The 23,859-nt window shown below is 40.5% G+C and overlaps 1 protein-coding gene across 3 annotated transcripts in view; it reads left to right on the top strand.

Moving 5' to 3' along the window:
* MAPK14 (mitogen-activated protein kinase 14) overlaps positions 1–23,241 on the top strand; it is a 67,652-nt gene extending 44,411 nt beyond the window's left edge. For 2 of the 3 annotated variants that reach the window (XM_046639428.1, XM_046639427.1), the window contains 4 exons: positions 13,523–13,602; positions 15,957–16,035; positions 19,889–20,062; positions 20,855–23,241. In XM_046639428.1, coding sequence (XP_046495384.1) covers positions 13,523–13,602; positions 15,957–16,035; positions 19,889–20,062; positions 20,855–20,922 — 401 coding nt within the window. In that variant the 3' untranslated portion in view covers positions 20,923–23,241. Of the gene's footprint in view, positions 1–9,235; positions 9,316–13,522; positions 13,603–15,956; positions 16,036–19,888; positions 20,063–20,854 lie in introns of all 3 variants that reach the window. The other variant, XM_046639426.1, reaches the window with a different exon arrangement.
* The last annotated feature ends 618 nt before the right edge of the window (positions 23,242–23,859 follow it).

Genomic DNA, 23,859 nt, shown 5'->3' with positions numbered 1-23,859 from the left:
AGTTTACTTGCTCACAGTTTGGGATATACTTCTGTGGTGACTGTGGTGTTCGTGTTATCTATCCACGTATTCTAACTGTCTTCTGCGAGAGAAAATGAACTTTCCTAATGAACTGAGAAACCCCTGTCCTCAAGTAAAGCTGTTTATTTCCCGCCCGCTATTACTGGATTGATGTAGAGTTTAGTCTCCCTGTACTTAGCTCGCCTTATTGCTCCTCATCCCCAGATTTTCAGTTAGTTTAATACCTAGTGTTTCTCCTCTGTCCTTTGCTTCCTTCACCTTATGTCTGTTTCTTAGAGATGTGGTATATACATGACAGTCCAAGCTAAAAGAATTAGGGAAAATTTGTAATTCCCCCTTTCGTCAGGTATGTACCTCAGAGTCTCATCCTTTAGTCTGTCCTCCCGAGCACACTGCTCTGATGCTTTTCTGCTTCCCCTTCCCCCTCCTTATATCTGCGTCTCCATCTGCCTCAGTCAGTCCTAGACGCTCATACCTACATACACACCAAGTGGTGGAGAGAGACTGACAGTAGAGCACACTGGGGAAGAGCGTGTGCTCTGGAATCTCTTCCTGGGTTTAGATCCCAGCTCCTTTACTCCCAGCTGTGTGACTTTGAGCACGTTTTCTCATCTCTATCTCTTGGTTTCCTTAACCATAAAATACTAATCATAGTACATAGTCTCACAAGGTGGTTGTGAGACTTCAATGAGATAATATCTGGAAAGTAAGCCTGCCAGGAAATGTCAGGCATCATCTTCTTTAATGACTATTGGGAAACAGTTTTTCCCTTCTTCCCACTTTCTTGTCTACCTATGAATCATTAAAGGTTAATTTTTTGTTTTATTTAAATTTGGTGACAGATAGTAAAGGATGGATCCTCTTGGCAGGCTGCTTGTAGAAGGGTTTCAAAGCGCTTGTGCCCTGTTGGTCTCACAGACAGCTGCCTAGTCCCTGATGGCTTGACCCTTTTACAATGCTCACCTTCAACCTGTAAGAGTCTACCCTTTTATGCATACTTCTTGTCCTTCTCTGAGCTTTAGAAAGAAAACCTAACTTTTAAACTTTTTACTAGGGAGTTCTTTTTTTAATACTTGAGAATTCATTTCAAAATTCTTACTTTAGTAATATACTGTTACTTTTCTACTTGGCTCTTTTTCAGACAGATGTTCTCCTGGACTGTAAAAATCAAATTCAGAGGATATGTGTTTGTAATATATATAACCCCCATCTTGTCAGTTGCCATCTGTGTGGATGTAGCGAAGGAGAGAGGAAAGTGTTTTTTATTATTTTTTCTTGCCTAAAGTGTACAATCGCTTATTCTAGCATAGTGGATCTTAACCCTCATTGTGCGTCAGTATATTTTGGGAAGCTTTAAAAAATTGCAGGTGCCTGGGCGCCACCCAGAGACTCAACTTCAGTTGGTGTGGGTCAGCACAGGCTTTGGTCTATTTTTCAAGTCCCCAGTTGATCCTAGTGTGCAGCTGGTTTTGGGTATAACTAGGGTTAACCGAGTTGAATTTTAGTTTTAACTTTTCAAGCTTGTCCTGAGAAAGTTTTTAGTTAGCGCTCTTTCCTCGTTTTTTTTAATAAAGTTACCAGTGAGATCAGAAATTTAAGAATCTAGAATTATGCACCTGGGGGCCTAGTAAGACATTAGAAAGCATCTGATTGAACATCCTGTTTTTATAGGTGGGGAAACCAAGACCCAGAGAAGATAGATCCAAAACTATTATCTGTGACTCAGGTCACAGTTTCTTTCCAATATTCTTTTGTTGCTTATTCTCTTAATTTCTAGAACTCCTCTTCTTAAAACCTTTGGAGAGTGTGCTGGCTCCATGCTCTCTTCCTTTGCCCTGAAAGGCATGCCGCTACTACTGATTTATGGTTTTTAAATGCCGCTGAATGCTGAGGCATCCTCTAGAGCATGCTCTTTATTTGAGTGCACAGTTTTCTCCCCATTTTCCTCATTTATTAATCATCTTGCATTTTGCACTGGTGGTTTTAGCTTCTAGATAAGAACTATCTAACAGAACTTTCTGTGGTGTTGCAAGTGTTTTATATCTGTGTTGTCCAATATGCCACATGTGACTGTTGAGCACTTAAAATGTGGCTAGTGAAACTTAGGAAATGAATCAAAAAATTTTTTTTGGTAAAATGTGCTAAGATAAAATTTGCTATTTTAACTTTCTTTTATTGTGGTAAAAATATGCATTACATAAAATTTACCATTTTAACCATTTTTAAATATACAATCCAGTGGCACTAATTACATTCACAAAGTTGTGCGACCATCACCACTATTCCCAAAACATTTTCATCACCCTAAACAGAAACTCTGTACCCATTAAATAATAACTCCTCATTCTTCCCTCCTTATTAGTTATATCTGTTCTACTTTCTGTTTCTATGAATTTGCTTATTCTAGATATTTCATATAAGACGCAATGTTTGTCTTTTTGTGTCTGGATTATTTCACTTAGCATAACGTTTTCAGGGTTCATCCTTGTTGTAGCATGTATCAGAACTTCATTCCTTATTATGGCTGAATTCTATTGCATTGTATGTATATACCACATTTTGTTTATTCATTCATCTGTTCATAGACACTTGGGTTGTTTCCACCTTTGGCTATTGAGAACAGTGCTGCAATGAATATTGGCATACAAGTATTTGTTTGAGTCCCTGCTTTCAGTTCTTTTGTGTGTATGGTCACATGTTGCTAATGACGGGGATATGTTCCAAGAAATGCTTCATTAGGTAATTTTGTCATTGTGCGAATGTCATAGAGTGTACTTACACAAACCTAGGTGATATAGCCTACTACACACCTAGGCTATATGGTACTAATCTTATGGGGCCACTGTCATGTATGTGGTCCGTCACTGGCTGTAACATTGTTATTCGGCACATGGCTGTATATCTAGGAGTGGAGTTGTTGGGTCATATGGTAATTCTAAGTTTAGCTATTTGAGGAGCCACCAAACTATTTTCCACAGCAGCTGGCCCATTTTACATGGCCACCAGTGATGTATGATTAGTTTCTCCACATCTTCACCAATACTTTTCTTTTGTTTCTTTGTTTTTTTTTTAATAGCCATCCTCGTAATTGTGAAGTGGTATCTCTTTGTGGTTTTGATTTGCGTTTTCCTAATGACTAATAATGTTGAGTATCTTTTCCTGTGTTTACTGGTTATTTGTATGTCTCCTTTGGAGAAATGTCTGTTCAAGTCCTTTATCCATCTTTTAATTGGGTTGTCTCTTTTTTTTTTTAGAACTTTAATTTCTTTCAGCAATGTTTTGTAATTTTCAGTGGACAAGCCTTTCACTTCCTTGATTGAATTTATTCCCAGGTGTTTTATTCTTTTAGATGCTATTGTAAATGGAATTGCTTTCCTAATTTCCTTTTCAGTTTGTTCGTTGTTGGTGTGTAGAAACATAACTGATTTTTGTTTGTTGATCTTCTACCCTGCATCTTTGCTTTATTTGATTATTAGCTCTAGTAGCTTTCTTGTGGATTCTTTGGTATTTTCTATATATAAAATGATGTCATCTGCAAGTAAAGATCATTTTACTTTTTCCTTTCCAATTGCTCTGGCTAGAACTTGTACAACCTTGAACAGCAGTGTTGAAAATGAGCATCCTTGTCTTGTTCTTGTCTTAGAGGGAAAGCCTTCAGTCTCTCACCATTGAGTACGACTTTAGATGTGTGTTTTTCATAAATGTTCTTTATCATGTCAAGGAATTACTCTTCTCTTTACAGTTTTATGAGGGTTTTTATTTGAATTTCAAATTTTATTTAGATTAAATTTAATTGCGTGTGATTACTGGTGTTGTATTGGACTGTGCAGTTTTAGTTCTCTGCAAGTCTTCCTTCCTACCTTTTTCTCATTTCTTGTGGTTAGTCTCCTTCTTGAGAGATTCTTTAAGTACTGGTTGTTAGTAATCCCTGGAGTTCCCCTAAAGATATAAGAAATACTAATTTTTGTCAGAGCTAATTATATATTGGGTTAGAAATTATTCTTGTGACTTTGCAGAACCCTTCCATCTAGCTCAAAAATAGTATTGTTATTTTTTTTAAAGAAGTCCTGCCTTGATAAGTTTGGTTGACTGGGTAGATCAAATGGACACAACTGATAGAACTTTATATTAGAAAAGAGTGAGGATACAGAATGTCTCTTCAGGTATGGTGGTAACTTATTTCAAATACTGTTGGTTTTGAAAAGAGTGAGCCAGTTAGAAAATGTTATCACTAACACTTAACAGCCTAAGGAAGAGAGAAAATGAGTTTGGTAGCCTATTACCCGTCATATACTGTTTTCTCTTCCAGAGGTCACAGTGTTGGCTTGTTGTTGTTTTCGTTTCCTAGGTAACAAAATGAATTCCCTTCATGTGTAAAACTTTTTTTTCCTTCTTTCACTTTAATAGAAATGGTACTCTTCAGTTATTAAATAGGGGATAATGGGGTTGTTGTTATAATCCTCTTGCCATCAGCTGCTGCCCTACTCCATGTGAATTTTCCTAGTGTATTAAATTTGCTCCTTAATTCTACTTTATTCATTTCTTCTTCTGATTTTTTTCCAAACATCTTATGAAAAACTTCAGACCTCCAAAAAGACAAAGAATAATATAGTGAACTCCTATGTTCGTAGGACCCAGATTACGAGATAAAACATTGCCGGTAGAGCTAGAACCTCTGGTGTACCCCTTCCTGTCATATCTACCCCTCACTTTCATTCATTAGTTTCAAATATTTCTCTCTCATTTTTAAACAGCGATTTCACTTTACACACAAAAAGCAAGTGTCCTGATAAATGTTGAAGAAGAAAAATATTTTATTGGATTGTTATTTGCCTTTTCTTTTCTAACTTGAGAGTATATTTTCCCAGAAATGGCTAGAATTCTCAGGTTTATCCACAAACCTGAGGTACCCTAAGAACTTTTCTTGGTGTGACAGTGAAAATGACTATTTTGACAACCAAGAAGAAAGGAAGTAGGCCAAGCTGCATTCTAGTCCATCCTGTCTGTCATGAGGAGGATTTCCTACCCTCCAAAAGATCAGTGTCCTGACTTTGCCCTGTAGGGAGTTTTTTCATTGAAAACTGCTGCTCACGTGTAGCAGGAGTCACAGGCGGTCCTGCACCGGGGGCTTGTGTTCATCTTCAACTCCCTGGCCTGCAGAGGTTTTCTAGGAGTTGCCTAGGACACTTAGAGGTACCTGGAGTATGCCTCTTTTACCTTCCCTCTAATGCTCCCACAACCCTTAGGTTGTTTTCCTCACCTGTTCATTCTACCTTTTACTTTTGTTACAGAGAACCCAGTCTAAAGAGTAATTTTGGCCTAAGTAGTTGTTTTAGAAAGGATCAGGAGATTTATGATTTGAATTTTGACATTGTGATCCTACAGTTAGAACACATTTTTACCTAATAGAAAAAATTTTCTATCTGGGGAAAAAAGGGTTAAACCTATTATGAAGGATGGCTTGCTGTGAAAGTAACAAATTGTCATAATGTGGTAAATTTTGCTTTGCTCTGCTTATATAGCTACTTGAAGCTCCTTCTGGCCTTAACTGCCTGGACAAATTGTAGTGGCATTACAGTAGCTGGTACTATTGGAAGACTGACCTTATTTCAGTGGATTTGCCAGCTCTTGGAGAACCTATGGTGATTTCTTCTGAGGTTTGCATGCTTTGACTTTCTTCATGCAAGTGCTTCTAGCTACTCAGTAGATTTTTATTTTGCATTGTGTGTTTACTAATCTCCTAAGTGTTGGCTGTCATGCTGTACCAACTCTCTTTGTCCATAGCCCTTACACACTCATGGCATTGTATTTGTAGACTCTTTATGGTATAAACACTTCAAATGGAATGTTTGAGAACTTTGTTATGCCTGATATTAAATGAGGCAGCTTTTCTCAACTACTTTTTTATGTATAGACTTTGCATTGAATATGGTCATTCTGTGTTGTGAAGGCAAGGCAGAGAGGTGGAGCTGAGTTGAAAAGCATATTACAGCAAGTCTTTTCAAGTCGACCAATATTTATGAAGCTACTCTGTGGAAGGTGCTGGGGAGAAGATGGGACCTGTCCTCAAACCAGAATGATCATACTTAGTGGAAAGTAAGTTACAGGAGTTACTTGAACAAATGTCTACTTTCTGACTATAAAATAAGACAGAGCGCTAAAAATACTATCATAGAGCTATAAATAAGTATTGAGAAGAAGCAGAGATTAATTCGAACCTAAGATACCCATGTAGACTTCATGGCAGATTTCTTGTTTGGACAGGTCTTTGAAGAGTAAAAAAGAAGAGAAAAGCCTTGGTAGGAGGGGAGAGTGGAGGATATTCTTGCTTGTGACTTGGATAAATAAGAAATTGGAAGCTCAGAAGTGCCTTGGAGTATTTGGTGTGAGTTGAAGCATTGAGTGCCTTAAGGAATAGTGGTTTGAGGCAGAGTCAGGAAAGAAGCTTGATGCCAAATCAGGGAGGGCCATGAATGTGAGGCTGAGGAATCGGGGCTTCATTCTTCAGGCCTGTGATCATTTCCTACTGGCAGAAGTGAGAGAAAGACATGGGAGTGTCATGCTCTCCAAGTATATTGGGGTGAAGTTAGGGTGGTTGAGAAACTCACAGCTCAGAGTCTTCTCTCTTCCTCAGAGGGGGTATAAAACCTTACTCTCATTTTCAGGAGTCAGAGTCTCTTAAGAATACCAATCTCAGCGGCATTATTTCTAGAGATTAATTTTGATGCATATATTTTAAAACTACCTGTTTGACCGGCCGGCCCGGTGGTGCAGCCACTAAGTTTGCACGTTCTGCTTCTCAGCGGCCCCGGGGTTCCCCGGTTCAGATCCTGGGTGCAGACATGGCACCACTTGGCAAAAGCCATGCTGTGGCAGGCGTCCCACGTATAAAATGGAGGAAGATGGGCATGGATGTTAGCTCAGGGCCAGTCTTCCACAGCAAAAAGAGGAAGATGGGTAGTAACTAGTTAGCTCAGGGCTAATCTTCCTCAAAAAAAAAAAAATTCTACCCTGTTTGAGAGCTGAAGTAGTCTAGTTTTTTTCTGATGTGTGATATATTTTATCATGTGAAATAGCTACCCAGTTAAATTTGTTCCTGAAAAAAGTGAGGGAACAAAATTTTTGTAAACCGAATCATTTTAAATGAGCAAAGAGGATCTTGTCCTAAATTCTATTGTAATTAGTGAATTTGATTATTTTAGGGTGAGACAGTACCCATCTCCCCTGCCCCCTCTTCCCCATTAATGTATGCCTTAATTTTTTTTATCTTATCCACGCCTTGAACTAAGAATCAGCATTGAAATTTTAACCTCCAGAACACGTTCATTTTTGCTATTTGTAGATGACAAAATTTACTACTGTTCTTAATGCAGAAATCACTTGTGTGAGTGGACTTAAACAAGATATCTTTGTTTTCTATAGAACACAGGTTATTTAGGTCTTGGATGGGGTTCAGCAAACATTTTCTTAAAGGGCCAGATAGTAAATATTTTAGGGTTTGAAGACCATATGATTTCTGTTGTAACTACTCATTTCTGCTGTGTAGGGTTTAAGCAGTTATAGACAATACATAAATGAATGGGTAGGGCTGTGTTCCAATAAAACTTTATTTTCAAAACAGGCAGCAGGCCAGGGTTTGCTGACTCCTGTCTAGAATTTTCTACCACTTAAGCCAATTTCATATCTGGCCCAGGGCGGAGAACACGGCAAGATGCCAGTCATGTTATTGCATAGGTTAATTCCTGTAACTTAGGCAAGTATGGTTGCAGAGGCTGGTATTTTTAAGTTATACTGTATTGCCTTTATATGTATAATCATAAGCAAAAACCTTTCCTTCCATCCTCCTCTCCATCCTGGTCTACCGTCTCCTCCAATATTTTGAGTGCCCACCTTGTACCAGGTGTTAGGCTAAGCACTGGGGATAAGTGGTGAACAGGCAGAGTGGCCCCTGCTGTCACAGAGCTACGGATAAGTAGAGGTGACAGACGGTACACAAAGTAATTATAGATTGTGAAAAGCACTGTGGTGTTTTCAAGTTTGTGCTGAGATGGAGAATAACAGGGAAGCTGGGGGCTCCTGTATCGACAGTGTTGCGGGAGGCCCCTCTGAGGGGCGAGATTTAAGCTGATCCCTGAAGTTGAGAGGGATCTAATCATGTGAGAAACCTGGCAGGATGTTTGACAGGGATCAGAAGATAGTCAAGCTCTCCTCCTTTTCCCCCTGAGTGTCTATATAGACATGGATCAACTATTCAAATTTTCAGAGAGAACATTAAAAGCTATTTTGTAAGATTTTTTTCTCTCTCCTTTTACTTCCTTTTTAGGCGAGACTAAATGCAGTAAGAACAAATGGAAAGTTTTTGTCTTCTGGTTAATACATGCACATTTGTTCTGAGTATACATGGAAGATTGGCTACCAGAATAAAGGTTTGGATGTTGCAGCCTATTATTTAGGGCCTTTGGGAATGTGCGAGGTTTGTCATTGCATTTCTAAGGTGGGAACCTCACATCCTGCTTTATTATGGCACTCCTGAAGAACGTGCAGCTGCAGTGGGGCAGGGGGGCCCTCTGCTGGCCGACCAACACTCGCCGTTCTTTGCCTGCTGTAGCCAGTGTAGACAGGTTTTCTAGAGGGTGTGCTCAGGTGGTTAGGCTCTGGGATAGTCGCAGGCCCCTGTCATATTGCGAGCTCCTTAGGTGAGGTCACGTCTTAGGGAATGCTCACAGGTAGGCTTGTATTGCACACCCCTACTCCTGTGCTTGGCTGCCTTTTGCTTCTCTGTAGCGTCCTGCTTCCCAGGGCTCTTTGCTTGGTGGGCTACTAATGCTTTGGTGGAAGGTGAGGAGGTAGGTGAGGCCCGAGCCTATGGACTGAGTGAAGTGTTTGTGTTTTCACCTGCTGTCTTTGGCAGCTAAGTACCCCGCTAAAATCGCTTCACTTTACTGATAGGTAACGTTGACAGATGCACAGAATGAATATGAACTGGGTGTGTGCGTGGCAGTGTTTTGAATCTTTGTACAGGAGGAGCATGTTCTACTTGAAGTGACCATCCTGCAGAAGCTTTGACCTAGATGAAGTCACCAGTTTGGCTTGGTTTGGGGTTTTTTATTTTTGTTCTTGGGGTATTTTGTTTGTTTTTGTTTTGTTTTATTTGTTATTGTTTGTTTTTCATTTTTATTTTGTCCCAACATTTTCCTTTATAGTCCACCATTAGATATTGATCAGTTGAAGCTCATTTTAAGACTCGTTGGAACCCCAGGGGCTGAGCTTTTGAAGAAAATCTCCTCAGAGTCTGTGAGTTGATGCTTTAATTGTAATTATCTGCCCTGTTGGGACCCTCTGCCTCTTGCCTTCCGTCAATCTGTGCTTTGACCTGGGTGTGTCTGTAAGCACGTGTGCCCTTTGCTGCATTCCAGAATGAGGCGTAAGTGTGTGTGTGCACACACTCACCCGCTCACATGCATGAGTGTGTTTTGTTCTCTCTATCTGGATATGTTCTTAGATCCCGGGAGCTTGAATGGGGCAGTAGTATCCCAGTGAGATTTCAGATTCTAATTCATTCCAAGAGATTGGTGGAAAATTTGTCTCCATTCTCAAGCCCTGACTTCGTCTTTCTCAGAAGTTTCACATATACTCAAGAGCTCTTTTTACTTTTTGGTTAGTGTTTATTCTCAAAGCATGAGCTTCACCGTGTATTAGTCTAGCTTCATCACTACAAGAATGAAATGTTCATTGTCTACCCACTGTTGCCCTTTTCCAGAAGTTACGTGCTTTTTATTGTTTTAGAATAGACAGCTCACACATCCTGTGTAAGGTGTCTGTCTCCAACAGGGCTACCTCCCTACCCAGTCTCCAGACCATGAGAAGCAACATCCCCATTCCTGATGCCTCAGATGCAGGATTGGGGTTGGAAGTCCTTCCCTCCACAGCCTGCCTTTGTAATTGCGAATTGAGTAAACTGAGAAAAAGCTTTGGAGTTAATGCTTTCCTGCCTCTAAGCAGGGATTTAGAGAGAAGCCATGGGAATGCAACTCTGGCTTGCTTTGGCTGTGATTTCCTGTTTTTGGTAATTTTCTTGGGCCAGAGACATGAGAGAAATCATGAAAGCCCAGCCTTTCTCCCTTTTCCCTTCTGTCTACTGCCAGGCAGTTGGGTAAAAGGGAAAAAGAGCTGTGGAACCCAGCTCTAGCTGTGCCTTCCTGGATTCTCCTCCCAGCATTCTGAGTGCAGGGCTCCTTTTGCCCACTTGGGAAGACTGCTGGGAGGCTTGAGAAAGCTTGACAGGTGAGTTTGAACTGTTCATCATCTCCCTGACAAAATAAAGAATATTGCTGTCTGATGTGTTTCTGGTACATTCCTTAAAAGGACCACAAAGCCCAGTATATTTATGAATTTCCACTCGAGGGATATAAGAGAGTATGCTGACCCTACTTTATTTTTTTGTTTACTTATTTAAGACGAGAAAGGCTGGGCCTTGCCTTGCCTGAGTCATGCACTGAGTCACTTGGCAGAGATGAACATAGATCCCAGATGTTCTGATAACATGATCTAAACTTTACTCTCATGTGGTTGCACACTGTTTTGAAAGTCATTGTTGGAGTTATGACCACAGTGTCAACCTGAAGGAGTATTTCTTTTTTTTTTTTGAGGAAGATTAGCCCTGAGCTAACTACTGCCAATCCTTCTCTTTTCGCTGAGGAAGACTGGCCCTGAGCTAACATCCATGCCCATCTTCCTCGACTTTATATGTGGGATGCCTACCACAGCATGGCTTTTGCCAAGCGGTGCCATGTCCGAACCCGGGATCCAAATCAGCAAACTCCGGGCTGCTGAGAAGCAGAATGTGTGCACTTAACCGCTGTGCCACCGGGCCGGCCCCAGGAGTGTTTCTTTTGCTTTAGGAAATGCAGAAGCTGGATTGAAGTAAATCAAAGAAGAGATGAGATGATGCCTAGAGAGGATAGTGCATTTTTGTTTTCAATGCATTTGCTTAGAAAGATGGGTAATAGAGAGGACATGGGGCAGAGGAATGGGGTTGGGAAGAAGCTCAGGTTATTGATGAGTAGCGCTAATGAGACTGAGATAGCAAATTCATTCCCGGTCTGGGAATGGCTACTAGCAGCTCTTTCTCAGTACCCTCTCCCACCCCCAACCCTCTGCCCTATAGATATGTGCTGTTAGTCTCAAGAATTTCTAAAAGAAAAAGTATGGGCAAAGTAGTATTTACTTATCATTAATCCATCATCTGTGTTGGAGACAGAAACAACACCAAGTGCCTGGCTTAATAATGAGATGCCTTTGTCTTATGTGAATAGGGCACATCGTACATTCCAATAGCTCCAGTATGGAGTTGGGCCTAATAAAATTGAGAACCAGAATACAGAACTTACTCAAATAATATTGTATTGAATAAAAGAATAAGAAAGATTTTTTTTTCCCCTGCATAGTTATGGCGAGTGGATAAAAGTGGTTTAAACATTCAAAAGGTTAGACAAGATTAATTTGATGTTAGTGATACTGCCCAAGTACCAGTTTATCTTAAAAGCACGTGATGTGTGTAACACATGATGTGCAAGATGAGTAAAATTGTTTAAAGATTTTAAAAATTAAAAGAAAAAATTCATTGTGAGGGATTGTAGTAAACAGAGAAAGCCAATAGCTATTTTCGTTACTCCTGAAAAGTAGTGAAGTAGCGATGCCATCATTTATGTAGAAATTCGGTTAATAAACAGTAGGACATTCTGAATAGGAGGATGCAATAATGGATCAGCTGATTGAGAGCAAGTTAGGATGTGCCGTGAGAAAGGGGATAAATGGGCCGTGATGGATGGCTAAGGAGAATTTTTTTGGGGTGACCCAGTACGTATAGTAATCAGTGAAAGAACAAAAAGTCATATTAAGAAAATGAAAGCCCTTTCATTGACTCACTCTCACATTTTTCTCTAGAAATATATTCTTCCTCTTAAAACCCCTTCTTGTCAGGAGATTAGTCCTGACAAGAAGGGGTTATAATAACCTATTTGACTAAAGGGGACAAAAACAGGAAATGTACAGGCCAAGTATTGTTCACAGGAAAGGAGAGAGGTGGCAGGATTTTAACATTTTAAAACCCAACTGGTACTCTGCCATTGCTAGTTTACTTAGTTTTACTTTTTACTTAATATTTTCTTTTGTTATTTCTCTTGGCATGCAAAGTACTGTTTGTCGTATAATTTGTTTAAAGGTAAATCTAAACTGGTGAGAATGTCAAAGGAACTTCTTGCTACCTTTTTAATTTGCTGGCCTCTATCTTTGAGCTTAGGGAGCATGAAAGGCTGGGTGGAGCACATGGCCTCGGCTCTTTCCTAATGGCCAGCTTTAAACATATTTGTAGTAATCTGACCACTAGGGAATCTGAGTTCAGAGGATGAACTGAAGTGGAAAAATTATTGAGGGAAGCCACAAAGAAGTGAAGTTACTTGATCAGGGTACTTATTGAAGATGATACTACAACTGAAGGAGGGAATTAATAGTTAACAAAACATTTTTATTGAATTGTGTTGAGGATTTTAAAAATCCCATCACTTCTGCTTTAACAGAAACACACGATGAACTAATGGTTCTCATGACATTTTGGAGGAGTGGGACTTGTGTTAACGTTGATGGGACAGCTAAAAGAAGTTTGAAATACAACTTCCATAGCTGCTTGTACATGTGGACAATCTCGTCGTTCCGCCCTTGTCAGAAAATTGTAGTGTTTTTGCAAACTTCCTCCCAGCTGTTAAGTGAAGTCAGTCTGTTCACCTGTTGAAGAGACTTATGGGGTAAATCACTATGGCACACTAGTACTGTCAGCAGCCTGTGACTTCTATTTTGTCTTTGCCATTAGCTTCTAACTTCCCCCCATCTTCCCTTTCTTCACTTACCATTTTGTGTTTGTGGCATGTACTTTAAATGTACCACTACTAATGTCTTTGAAAGTTGGCATTGCTTATCAACCCACACACCCACCTCTGTCTTGTATTTGGAGGGGTGGTGCCTTGGAGAATCACCAGAACCTGTGCCACAAAAGTTTCACTTCTTTCTTGTATGGATATATTGGATGTTTTATTTTGTCCAAATTCAAGTCATACTTTTCTGAATCAGCTCCATTTACCCCATAAGCAAACAGGTTTTGGCATCGGTGCTTGAAAACAGTTCTCTGGCTGGCATCCTGGATCAAGGGGCAGTCTCTTTCCAGGGAGCCTAGAATAGTTAATGTTAAAGACGATGCTAAAACCAAAGAAAATTCATTTTTCTTACCTGATGGCCAGTCACTGGCTACACGCCTAATGGCTCTCATGCCATTCACAGAAGTGTGCTTCAACATGCAGCCTTGGGCTCTGGCCGGGGGGGGGGGGGGGGGGGTAGGGAGTAGGTTTTTTGTTTATTTTTGGGTGGCTTTTTGGCCTTTTTAAAAACTTGAGTTGAAATTTATTTTTTGCACTGTATGTTTAACAATGCCCTTGACTAGGCATCTAAGATATTAACCAGCTTCAGCAGATTATGCGTCTGACGGGGACACCCCCTGCTTATCTCATTAACAGGATGCCAAGCCATGAGGTGAGAACAAATAGACTGTACAGGGATCTCTAATTCAGAAGGCCACATTCTAATTTTATTGTCACTGTATAACCAACACAGTTTTTAATGTCACTGAATGCTTGCATGTGCCTTGAGGGCTACTAAGGCAATGACTGCCTATGTGCTATGGCAAGATGCTGACATTTGGGGTAAAAAGTCATCCAATCCTGTGGATTGAGAATATAATTTATAGGTTTGTACGTAGAAAATGGTGTTACTTTTTTATTTGTGTTTTATGAATTTAGTGCTCAAGAGGCTGTGTGTGTTCTCCTAGGTTCTCTGCCTGAAGTTAGGATGTGCTACCGTCTGATGCCTTTCAGCTGGAGGTGTAGTCAACGGGAGGCCATTAGCATGCTTTCCTATTTATCAGTTGTTTTTAATGGCCAAAAGAGGATTCTTCAATTAAAAAAAAAACTATAAAATATTTAACACTAATAAGTACTACATTTAAAAGAAAATACACAAATAATAAAGAATAAATATGTACATTTACATAGGGTTAGGTGCCTTCTTTACCAATGCTTAACCACTTACTCTAACTGTGGTTTTCTCATCAGAGACGATTGGGGCGCTTCTTACTAAGGTGCCTGTAGTCTTTTTGGGAAGCAGGTTGGCATCGCAGAGGCCCTTCCCAGCGGCTTTGTTTCTACGTCAGCTACATTCAGGTTTCCTTCTTATTTATCTTATTAGAGGAATGAGCGTTCTCTGCATGAGACAGCTCTCTCTTACCTCTGTTTTCCCTTCATCCTTTTATCCACATGCTCAAGCAGAAGGGATTACAGCCACGTGCGTATTCAATTCCTAGAACTTTCTTTTCAAATTGGAAAGATGCTCAACTGCTTGTCAAAGCCGACCTCTCCTGCTCACTCCACAAGCAACTAGGGTGAAGTTGCCCTAGCAACCGGGACTTGTCCTACCCTCCTGTGTGTGTGTGTATACATATAAATATACATACACACCTTTTCTGTTGAGCTGCATTAAAACAGGAATTTTAAGGAGGTGGTTAAGATAGATTCAAGGAAGTTTTATCTCCACTACTCAGATGGACTGATAGTGGGGTTTATGTTTTGAAGCAGGAAGGTCATAGACATAATTTGATACCTAATATCTGAAGCACACATTTACCAGTTACATTTGTATTTTTATGATTATTCTCAGTTTTTGGTTTTGCCTTGATTAGAGTTGTCAGTCCTTGAAAGAATTTGGCACCTTAAATTCCTTAGAATGACGTTTGGAAAAAATTGTGAAGTTGAAACATCCTTAGGAAATGAGAGCAGACTTTCCTTTCTAAAGTGATAGCAGCTAATGTTTACTGAGCTCTCACTCTGAACCAAGAACTGTGCTGAGGAAGAACTGGTTTTTTTCTCTCTAATCTTCACTGCAGCCCTGTGACGTAGGCACTGTTGTTAATCCCATTTTACAGACAAGGAGACTTAAAGAGAATGAGTTACTTGCCCAAAGTGATAAAGTCAAAATTCAAACTCAAGCCCGTCCCATCGCAGGGGCCAAACTTGTAACAACTCTATTGGTAATAAAAGTGGTGTTTGATTCAGAATTTAGTTTGAAGCTCTTTCATAAGTTTTATCTAGCTTGAGTATCACAGTAACCATATAATATAGCAAAGCCAAATCCTAATATCTAATGCTAATAATAATATTTTGCGGATGAGGTAATTGATATGTTAGTTGAGACTTGCCCTAGAAGATGCAGCTAATAAGTGGTAGGGGGATGATTTCTGCTTAGGCCATGTAACTTATAATCCACTATTCTCTATTTCTCTTACTCAGTTGGTTTCATAGTTTTAAAATGTGTTCGAGCCTGACAGAATAGTGTACTAAACTTATGTTTACTTTCTTGTTATCAGTATTACTTTGTTCACACGGTATAAGATTGATAGCCTTTTGATGTTCTAAGATCAGCACCATCAAAAGACTGCTGATCCCAGACTGTCGTTAGGAATACCAATCCGTGTGCCCATTTTAGCTTTTTAGGAAGGTTGTCTCAGAAAGGGGATAATTCTTAGATATGTTGGCCTCATTTTTTAAACTTCTGATCCTATGATCAGAAAGCTACTAAGGAGACTTAATTGGTTAGCATTCTTGTTCACTTGCGATATAATCGTGAGAGATAGCAGGAATGAATAGAAGTGAGGATCATAAATAAGGAAGTTAAGATGGCAGTAGGAGAGAAGTCTTTAATGAATATCAAAAACAGTCATAAACATTGGAGCTAGCAGACTTTGTGAGTTGACACTTGTTCCTTGACAAGACCAAGACTCCGAGAACAGTAACATTATTGAACAATGCCATTTTTAAAACCCTTTATTTTTACAGGCAAGAAACTACATTCAATCTTTGACCCAGATGCCAAAGATGAACTTTGCAAATGTATTTATTGGTGCCAATCCCTTGGGTAAGTTCACCATATCCTCATCTCATGGATGTTGAATTGGTTATGACATAAATTAGGGATTTGCAGAAAAATTTTTCCTTTTGACTCAATAGGGTAACATTAATGAAGTCTTGGAAGGTGGTAAATATGCCATTTATTATCTGTGTTTGTGTTGTCGGGTCGGTTTTTTTTTCAGTCACATGACATTGCTTGTATATTTACGTGATCACAGAATTTGATGGGGGAAATGGGCTGGTACAGTGAAGAAAGGAGAGAAAGTAATGGGAGAAAAGATTGAGGGACGCAGGAAAAAGGAGGTACACAGAGGAAAGCCTGTGACTTTTTCACAACTGCTGTCCTTTTATGGTGTCGCAAACTGAAGGTGAAACAACTGAGGCACAGACGGGTGCTGAGGAGCCACCCACGGGCTCCCTGCAGTGCTCCTGACTCTGGCTCTAGCTTCAGAGCTGCGAGTCCTTTCATCCTCGCGGACTTTTCCCTTCCCCTCTTCTTCTGCCCCTCAGAGACCTAACCATTCTCTCTTCTTTGTCGAGCTGATTTGCCACCTCAAACTTTAAGGAATGGCTCCATATTCCTTCCTGCCACCATCACTTCCAGGATCCTTGGCAAAGGGACATGACAGTGGTAGCTGCAGGATACGCACTGCCTTGGCTGAAAGAGGAGGTGCTTTGTTCCTTAAAGCTGAGAGCTGTGTGCTTCAGTTAGCCCCCAAAAGTGGCATTGCCTGAGGCTCTAATTCCCCGACTCGAGGAGAGCACAGTGGATAGTGCTGTTTAATGGTGGACACAGAAAACTCAGACCAGGACCTCCCTGTGACCAGGAGGAGCGATGCTAGAATAATAGTCTCACCAGCCTTCTCACTTGCCTGAAGACTGTTCTGGTGGCATGTTTTAAAATCTCTGTGTGAGTCATGCTCTGCTTCAGGGTCCCAGCAGCTGTGCATCAGGTTTAGTTTTACCCTGTGGAGGGCTGGCGGCCACGACAACCTCTTCAGAAGCTGGAGTGAAAGCTAAGTGGTTTTACCTTTTCAAGTACTTCAAGCACCGTAGTGATTGTTGAGAGTGGTTTCAGCATCGCTGTGATAATTCTTACAACAGTGAGATGTTCACACTCTCTGAAGTATTGGGCAGTTGTAGATGAGTCCATGGCGGCCTTGGCGATGGAGAGTATGTCACGTCCCAGCAGGGTCACCCTCACCTCCAGGAGTGAATCCACAAACTCATCAGGGGTACATAGAATTCTGCTGGGGCTGGTTTAGGTTTGCCTCTGGCCTAGGATGCTGGCCTTGGCTTTGTATGATTTGTTTGAGCTGTATTATCTAGTTCAAGGATCTGTGAGAAGCTCTCTGAGTTGTAAGTACTCTAGGAGGTTGGGAAATGATGTGATATGTCACTGATGAAGTCTGTCATTCTGTTCGGAGTTTTTCTCATCATATCAGCTCATGTTTTAGACATGGTAATGCTCACTGTTTGACTTCCTGTTAGCCAACTCAAAAAGATTTGTTAATGCATTTTTCTGGCAAAGCGGGGATATGTGTGTGTCCCAGCAGCTTATTTAGGTCACATCCATCCTGATAGACGTCCCTCTTCTCTAGAATCAGGACATGTAAACATTCGAAAGAACTGGATACCACTTAGCGATACAGACTGCGAGTGAGCTGAGCGGAGGCTTTGGGCCGTCTGGCGCTCAGCATGCAGTTCTCAGAATTTAAACATGCCTGACAGCCCACTGGCAAACAGCGGTGTCATATGAAGAGTCTCTTCTTGCAGGCGGGACGTGGTGTTACTGACCATGAACTGGTGCCCAGTGTAGTAACTGAGCAGGAACACACCAGCAACGTAAATATTGACAGCTCTGTTTTGTCAGTCACTGACTCCATGTTTCACCATTATTCTCGCAACATGAATTAAAACTTAAATTGCCCTTTGATGTAGTCTGTGTATTTATATTTGTCAAGATCTTAGAGTAATCTTTTTCTTACCCTGACCTTATTCTTCATCGAGGGATTGTTTATAAGGACATGGTACTTTTTACCCTGTGAGTGGCACAGACTCATCATATGATCCAAACAACAGGTGATAAGGTTTCATTTCTTCTGAGAAGAGAAGAATATGTGTCTAGGTAGTTCTCCCAGTGCTTTAAATAAAGTAGAAGCTTATGAACTTGAATTGACATAAACACTTTGTTTCTGTTTTCCTCTGAACCCACATTTCTCCTTTGGATTACTCTGGAGTTCAGGCTGCAGGACAGAGGTCTTTTTCCACCTCCAGTGCATGCGGCCATAGATCTCTTCAGGAAACTGTCCTCCCCTTCACTACCCGTCCTCGCCCCTTTCCACATTTAAGGGACCATCAATAATTTGCAAAGCCTTAAAAGCCTTTGTTTCACCAAAGTGATAACTGTGGTCATGGCAGTATTTATCCTCCCAAGTGCCACCATTCTGAAACTCAAAATATCCTCATTTGAAAGATGGAATTAGAAAAATCACCATTTTGTGACCCCTAATGAAATAATTACTGGGGAGGAATATCAGTGGATGCTAAAAGCCATAAGTGAAAGGAACTGATATTTACATGGTGCCAAAGTATCCTGCTTACTGGTTTAGGGCAAAAAAGAAGCATCTTAACCTGGTGATCAGATTTAGCATCATTAATAATGAGACAAATGACCTTAATGCACCATCAGGTACACAGCGTCACCTATGAAGTATTCTTGCCAAAAATGTTTAAGCCAATTCTTACCAAATTTTTAGATCTAACATGGTTTTCAGCAAATGCAAGGCATAGAAGAAATCAAGGGTAGAGATACGTGATAGCAGAAAGAATCAATCAGACAGATCCCTACTAATAGGTGTTCTCAAAACAACTGGAGGTCTTTTCAGGTTAAAGGTAGGAAAAAACAGGAGTGACAGATGGGTGGGATTATTCTAGATTAAGAGAGACTAAAGAAACCCTAATCAAATGCAGAATATGGCCCTTAATTGGATCCTAGTTTGCTCAAACTAGATGTAAAAGACAATTTTGGGATAATTGGAGAAATTTTAATATGAACTGGATTTTAGATGATATTTGGGAATTATTTATTTGTCAGATAGGATAACATTTTATGATTGTATAAGAAGATGTCTTTATGCTGAAATATTTAGGGGTAAGGTGACATATCAATAATATTTTAAAATGATTCAGCAAAAAATATATGTAGAGGTAAATAAATATAAAATATTAATTGTTGGATATGGGTGGTGGGCATATGAGTATTCACTGTAGTGTTTTGAAATTTTGTATTGAAATTTTTCAAAGTGAAAATTTTAACAACAAAATTTTCTTTCATCCAAATACCATGTCTTACCCACACATCCATGTAAAACCCTCAATTTGTTTATTGTTTGAAGATCCATTTGATGAACATTCATTTGCCTTCTGTTAGTAAATAAGTAGTGAAGGGAGATCAAAACAAAAAACGAAAAGCAAAAAAATTAGCCCTGCTTATCCCTTTAGATTACTTTAGTTATACGCTTTCGTTTTGATGCAATTTCACTGTAATGGTAGCAGTCTGACATTGACATTCCGCAAATCTTGGTTATTGATCAAACAGAATATTGGTTATTTAAAAAAATTTCTTCTTTAGTAATGTATTCTTAAAAAGTAGAAATTCCCGTCCATCCATGTATACGGACACGCACACATACATATAAAGGAGAAAAGGGATCATATATCCTAGAGCAGACACTTTGGAGGAGAATTCTTTGTTTAGGTATGAAGGGTCCAAACTGTGTGTTTGTTTAATAAGGCATAATTTTTTGGTAACACGTTAAAAATTCCTCTTTTTTCATTCCTATCTGTGGTGCTGATAGCTGTCGACTTGCTGGAGAAGATGCTTGTGTTGGACTCAGATAAGAGGATTACAGCAGCACAAGCCCTTGCGCATGCCTACTTTGCTCAGTACCACGATCCTGACGATGAACCGGTGGCTGATCCTTACGATCAGTCCTTTGAAAGCAGGGACCTCCTTATAGATGAATGGAAAAGTAAGTCATAAGGGGAGGATTAACATCTAACTTGAGAACTTAGATTTGAAAAGCTTTCCTAGGTGAGCCACTAACCAAAAGCTGTAGGAAGAATAAAATTTCTGGTTGTAACCAGCTCGTTAAAACTTGTCCTTAAGGATCTCTAATGCAGAGTGAATATGTTCTTCTGGTGGAAACTGTCGATAGTAGATGATGACACTCTCTGGACCTTTGAGATGCTTACGTCTGGTCTGATTTTGCACACAGCCCCCCACATCTGCATAGAGCTTTGAAGTTCTCAGAATTTATTTACAATATCTCTCTGAGATAAGTACGGGATAGGGTGTTTTTATAGCTTTACGATTGATAGAACTGGGGCAAAGAGAGTTATATCTTATCTGTTATCTTAGACCTAGTTAGGGACACAGCCAGAAATGGAACTCATGTCTGCTACGTCCAATCTCATATTCTTTCCATAAACCACAAATTCAGAACTCCTGTTAAATGCCAGAAGCCAGGATTGTTTGTTGTTGTAGCTTATGGGAGGGCTCTGTTATTCTTGAGCACCTTCTCCAGAGAGCTTTAAAGAAGAGGCACTGAGTGATGACAGAAACAAGAAAAAATGGTTCTTTTCTATGTACCCTTGAACTTCTGTGTGATCTCATGTTCCACTGGGAGGTCGCCTGCAAGCATTTTAAGTAGCCTAGCAAGCCTGGGCAGGGAAGCAGGAGCTCGAGCTTAGAGGTTAGAATGCTTGCCAGCATAGAGAATAGTCTAAATTCTCACATCCTACTTTTTCTTCCCAATTTCTAGGCCTGACCTATGATGAAGTCATCAGCTTTGTGCCACCACCCCTTGACCAAGAAGAGATGGAATCCTGAGCGCCTGATTTCTGTTCTCTTGATCCCGCTTCACTGTGAGGGGAAGGCCTTTCACGAGAACTTTCCAAATATCATTCAAGTGCCTCTTGTGCAAAGATTTCCTCCACGGTGGAAGGGGTTTGTGTGTGCGTGTGTGTAAATGTGTGTGTGCACACATGTTAGTATGTGTGCATGTGTATGTGTGTCTTTGTGAGAAGATAACACAATACGAGCAAACTATGATCACAGTGACTTTTACGTGGAGTTACAGATGCTGCCTGGCAGCCTCTGCTTGCTCTTCTTTGTGAGAGTCAGCTCAGGCAGGCAAGAGCTGCCATCTTGTTAGGTTTTATTAAATGCAAAGTAAAAAATATAAACGTCCCAGATCCCAGTCATGCTTTTGCCATTTTGGCCTTTCCTGTGGCCCCGCCTTGATGGTGGGAGGTAGAATTGACCATATCCCCCAGCGGCACAGAGAGAAGGCGCACACCTTCTGGCTGCTTCAGATCTGAAGCCGTCCGTCAGCGATGCATACAGCCAAAAAGGACCAACTGGCTTCTGTGCTCTAGTCTATGATTAACTTGCTTAATATGATTCTCAGAACTCAACAGGTGTATCTGAAACTGTAAATATGTTTGTGCCTTAAAAGGAGAGAAGGGAGTGTAGAGAGTTAAGAGAGTGCAGCAGATGAAGTTCTGAGCCAGGCGCGTCGTCAGGTTGTCGGACGGCTACTTGTGAAGCTGAAGTAACCAGGGAGCCTTCAGAGGCGCCGTGTATGCATGTGTGAGCATGTGTATATGTGCTTCTCTCTCTTTCTCCCTCGCCCCCCAGGTGGTGTTGCCATTTCTCTGCTTACCCCCACCTTCAGTGCAGAGATTTCTTGAGTATTGGCCCCAGTAGTCAGAAGCCGGTTCTTGCTGTCAGTGTACTTCCTGTGTGCTCTTTATTCCTAGCAGAGTGACATGTGTTTTGCACGTCTTGCTATTTGAGCATGCACAGCTGCTGTCCTGTTCTCTTTGGGAGGCCCTGGTGCCAGGCAGGTTTGCCAGTGAAGACTTTTTGGGTAGTTCGGAACCCATGTCACCTTGGCTCATGCTTTGGGCAGGTGACATCGTCCTCTCTTCAGCCCCCAGTGCTATTTTGTGTTGAACACAATTGATACTCCAGGTGCTTTTGATGTGAAAACTATGAAGAAATGGAACAGATGGACCTATAGCATTTTCATTCTTGCCATCTGGTTTTCAACAAACTATTTTTGGGGAGCTGTCATGGGAAAGATCAGGGCTTTTCCTAGGAATATCTCAGATTTTGGAAAACAAATTGTTCTCTTCACTCCCAATAACCAATGCTAAGAAATGCTGAAAATCAAAGTAGAAAATAAAATCTCATGAGGCCAGAAACTCCTTTTGCTATCTTTGTCTAAATATGGTTATTTTAAAAAAGTAACAAGGTGTCTTTTCCACCCTTCTTTGGAAAAGGGTCTTCTTGGCAGCTTAACATTGACTTCTTGGTCTTGATTTAGGGAGAAATAAATTTTGTTTCAGAATTTTGTATATTGCAGGAATCCTTTGAGAATGTGATTCCTTTCAATGGGGAGAAAGGGCAAATTATTTTAATATTTTGTATTTTCAACTTTATAAAGATGAAATATCCTCAGGGGTGGAGAAGAAGAGTTGTTTTCATAATTTTCTGAATTTCAGGCATCTTGTGCTACATGAGGGCCCACATATTTAAACCTTCTGTGAAATAAAGTATAAAGCTACTTCCAGTGTTGGCTATGTGACAGAATCTTGTATTTGGGCCAAGGTGTTTCCATTTCTCCATCACAGTGCGGTGATGCATGCGCTCCAGAGGGGCAGGTAGGACCCTGGGTCAACTGGAGTGAGAAGGAACAGGCAGACTGATGGCAATCACAGCTCGCCTGGGATTCCCCCTCTTTAAAAATGAACGCAAAGGCCTCATCTCTTTTATATGCAGGTCAAATCCTCACGATGCACAGCAAGATGAATTTTATCGGCCATGTTTGGTTGTAAATGCTAGTGTGATTTCCTACAGAAATACTGCTCTGACTATTTTCATAAAGGTCTTTGCACATGTGACCATATCCGTGTTAGGAGGCTGAATGCTCCGGGAGCCTGAACTCAGCTGGAGCCTGTGGAAGAGCTCCTTGGTTTCTGAGCATCACGCTCCCATCTCCTGATTTCTCTGAACAGAAAACAGAAGAGAGAATGAGGGATACTGCTATGTTATTTGTACTCATGAACTTGGCTGTAATCAGTTATGCCATATAGGATGTCATACAATACCACTGGTTAAAATAAAGCCTATTTTTCAAATTTAGTGAATTTCTCAAATTTATTTTCCTCTTGGTTGTTTTTATTTACTGCACAGTGTGGCATTGTATCAATGTTCTTTCAGCTGTGGCCTGCCGTACGTTTCCGACAGGTCTTGATATTATTCCTAAAATTTAGAAAACATTTGTAGAGCTCTTTAGCTGTACACTAATTTATGGGAAGCAGAGCTGAGTCTCTGATGTGAATGGGTAAAGCAAACAGCAAAGACGCATGGTGTAACACAGCAGGCTCGGGATTACTACACCTGGGTGTCAGAGTGGCCGAGGACAGGGGTCAGCAAACTGGCCCAAGGGCCAAATCCAGTCTGCCACCTGTTTTTATGTAGCCCGCTAAAAGTGGTTTTTACATTTTTAAATGGTTGAAATCAAAGAACAGTATTTTTGTAGCATGTGAAAAATAATGTAAAATTCAAATTTCAGTGTCCATAAATAAAGTTTTATCAAAACACAACCATACGTTTGTTTACATATTGTCTATGGCTGCTGTCGTGCTGCAGTGACAGAGTTGAATAGTTGCGACAGAGGCCATATGGCCTACAAAGTCTGAACTGCTGGCTCTTTGGCCCTTTACAGAAAAAGTTTGCCAACCCCTGGCCTATAACTTC

This window comes from Equus quagga, chromosome 15, assembly GCF_021613505.1.
Source record: "Equus quagga isolate Etosha38 chromosome 15, UCLA_HA_Equagga_1.0, whole genome shotgun sequence".
In the NCBI taxonomy this organism is placed as follows: Eukaryota; Metazoa; Chordata; class Mammalia; order Perissodactyla; family Equidae; genus Equus; species Equus quagga.
This window is presented reverse-complemented; position numbering and strand designations above follow the sequence as displayed.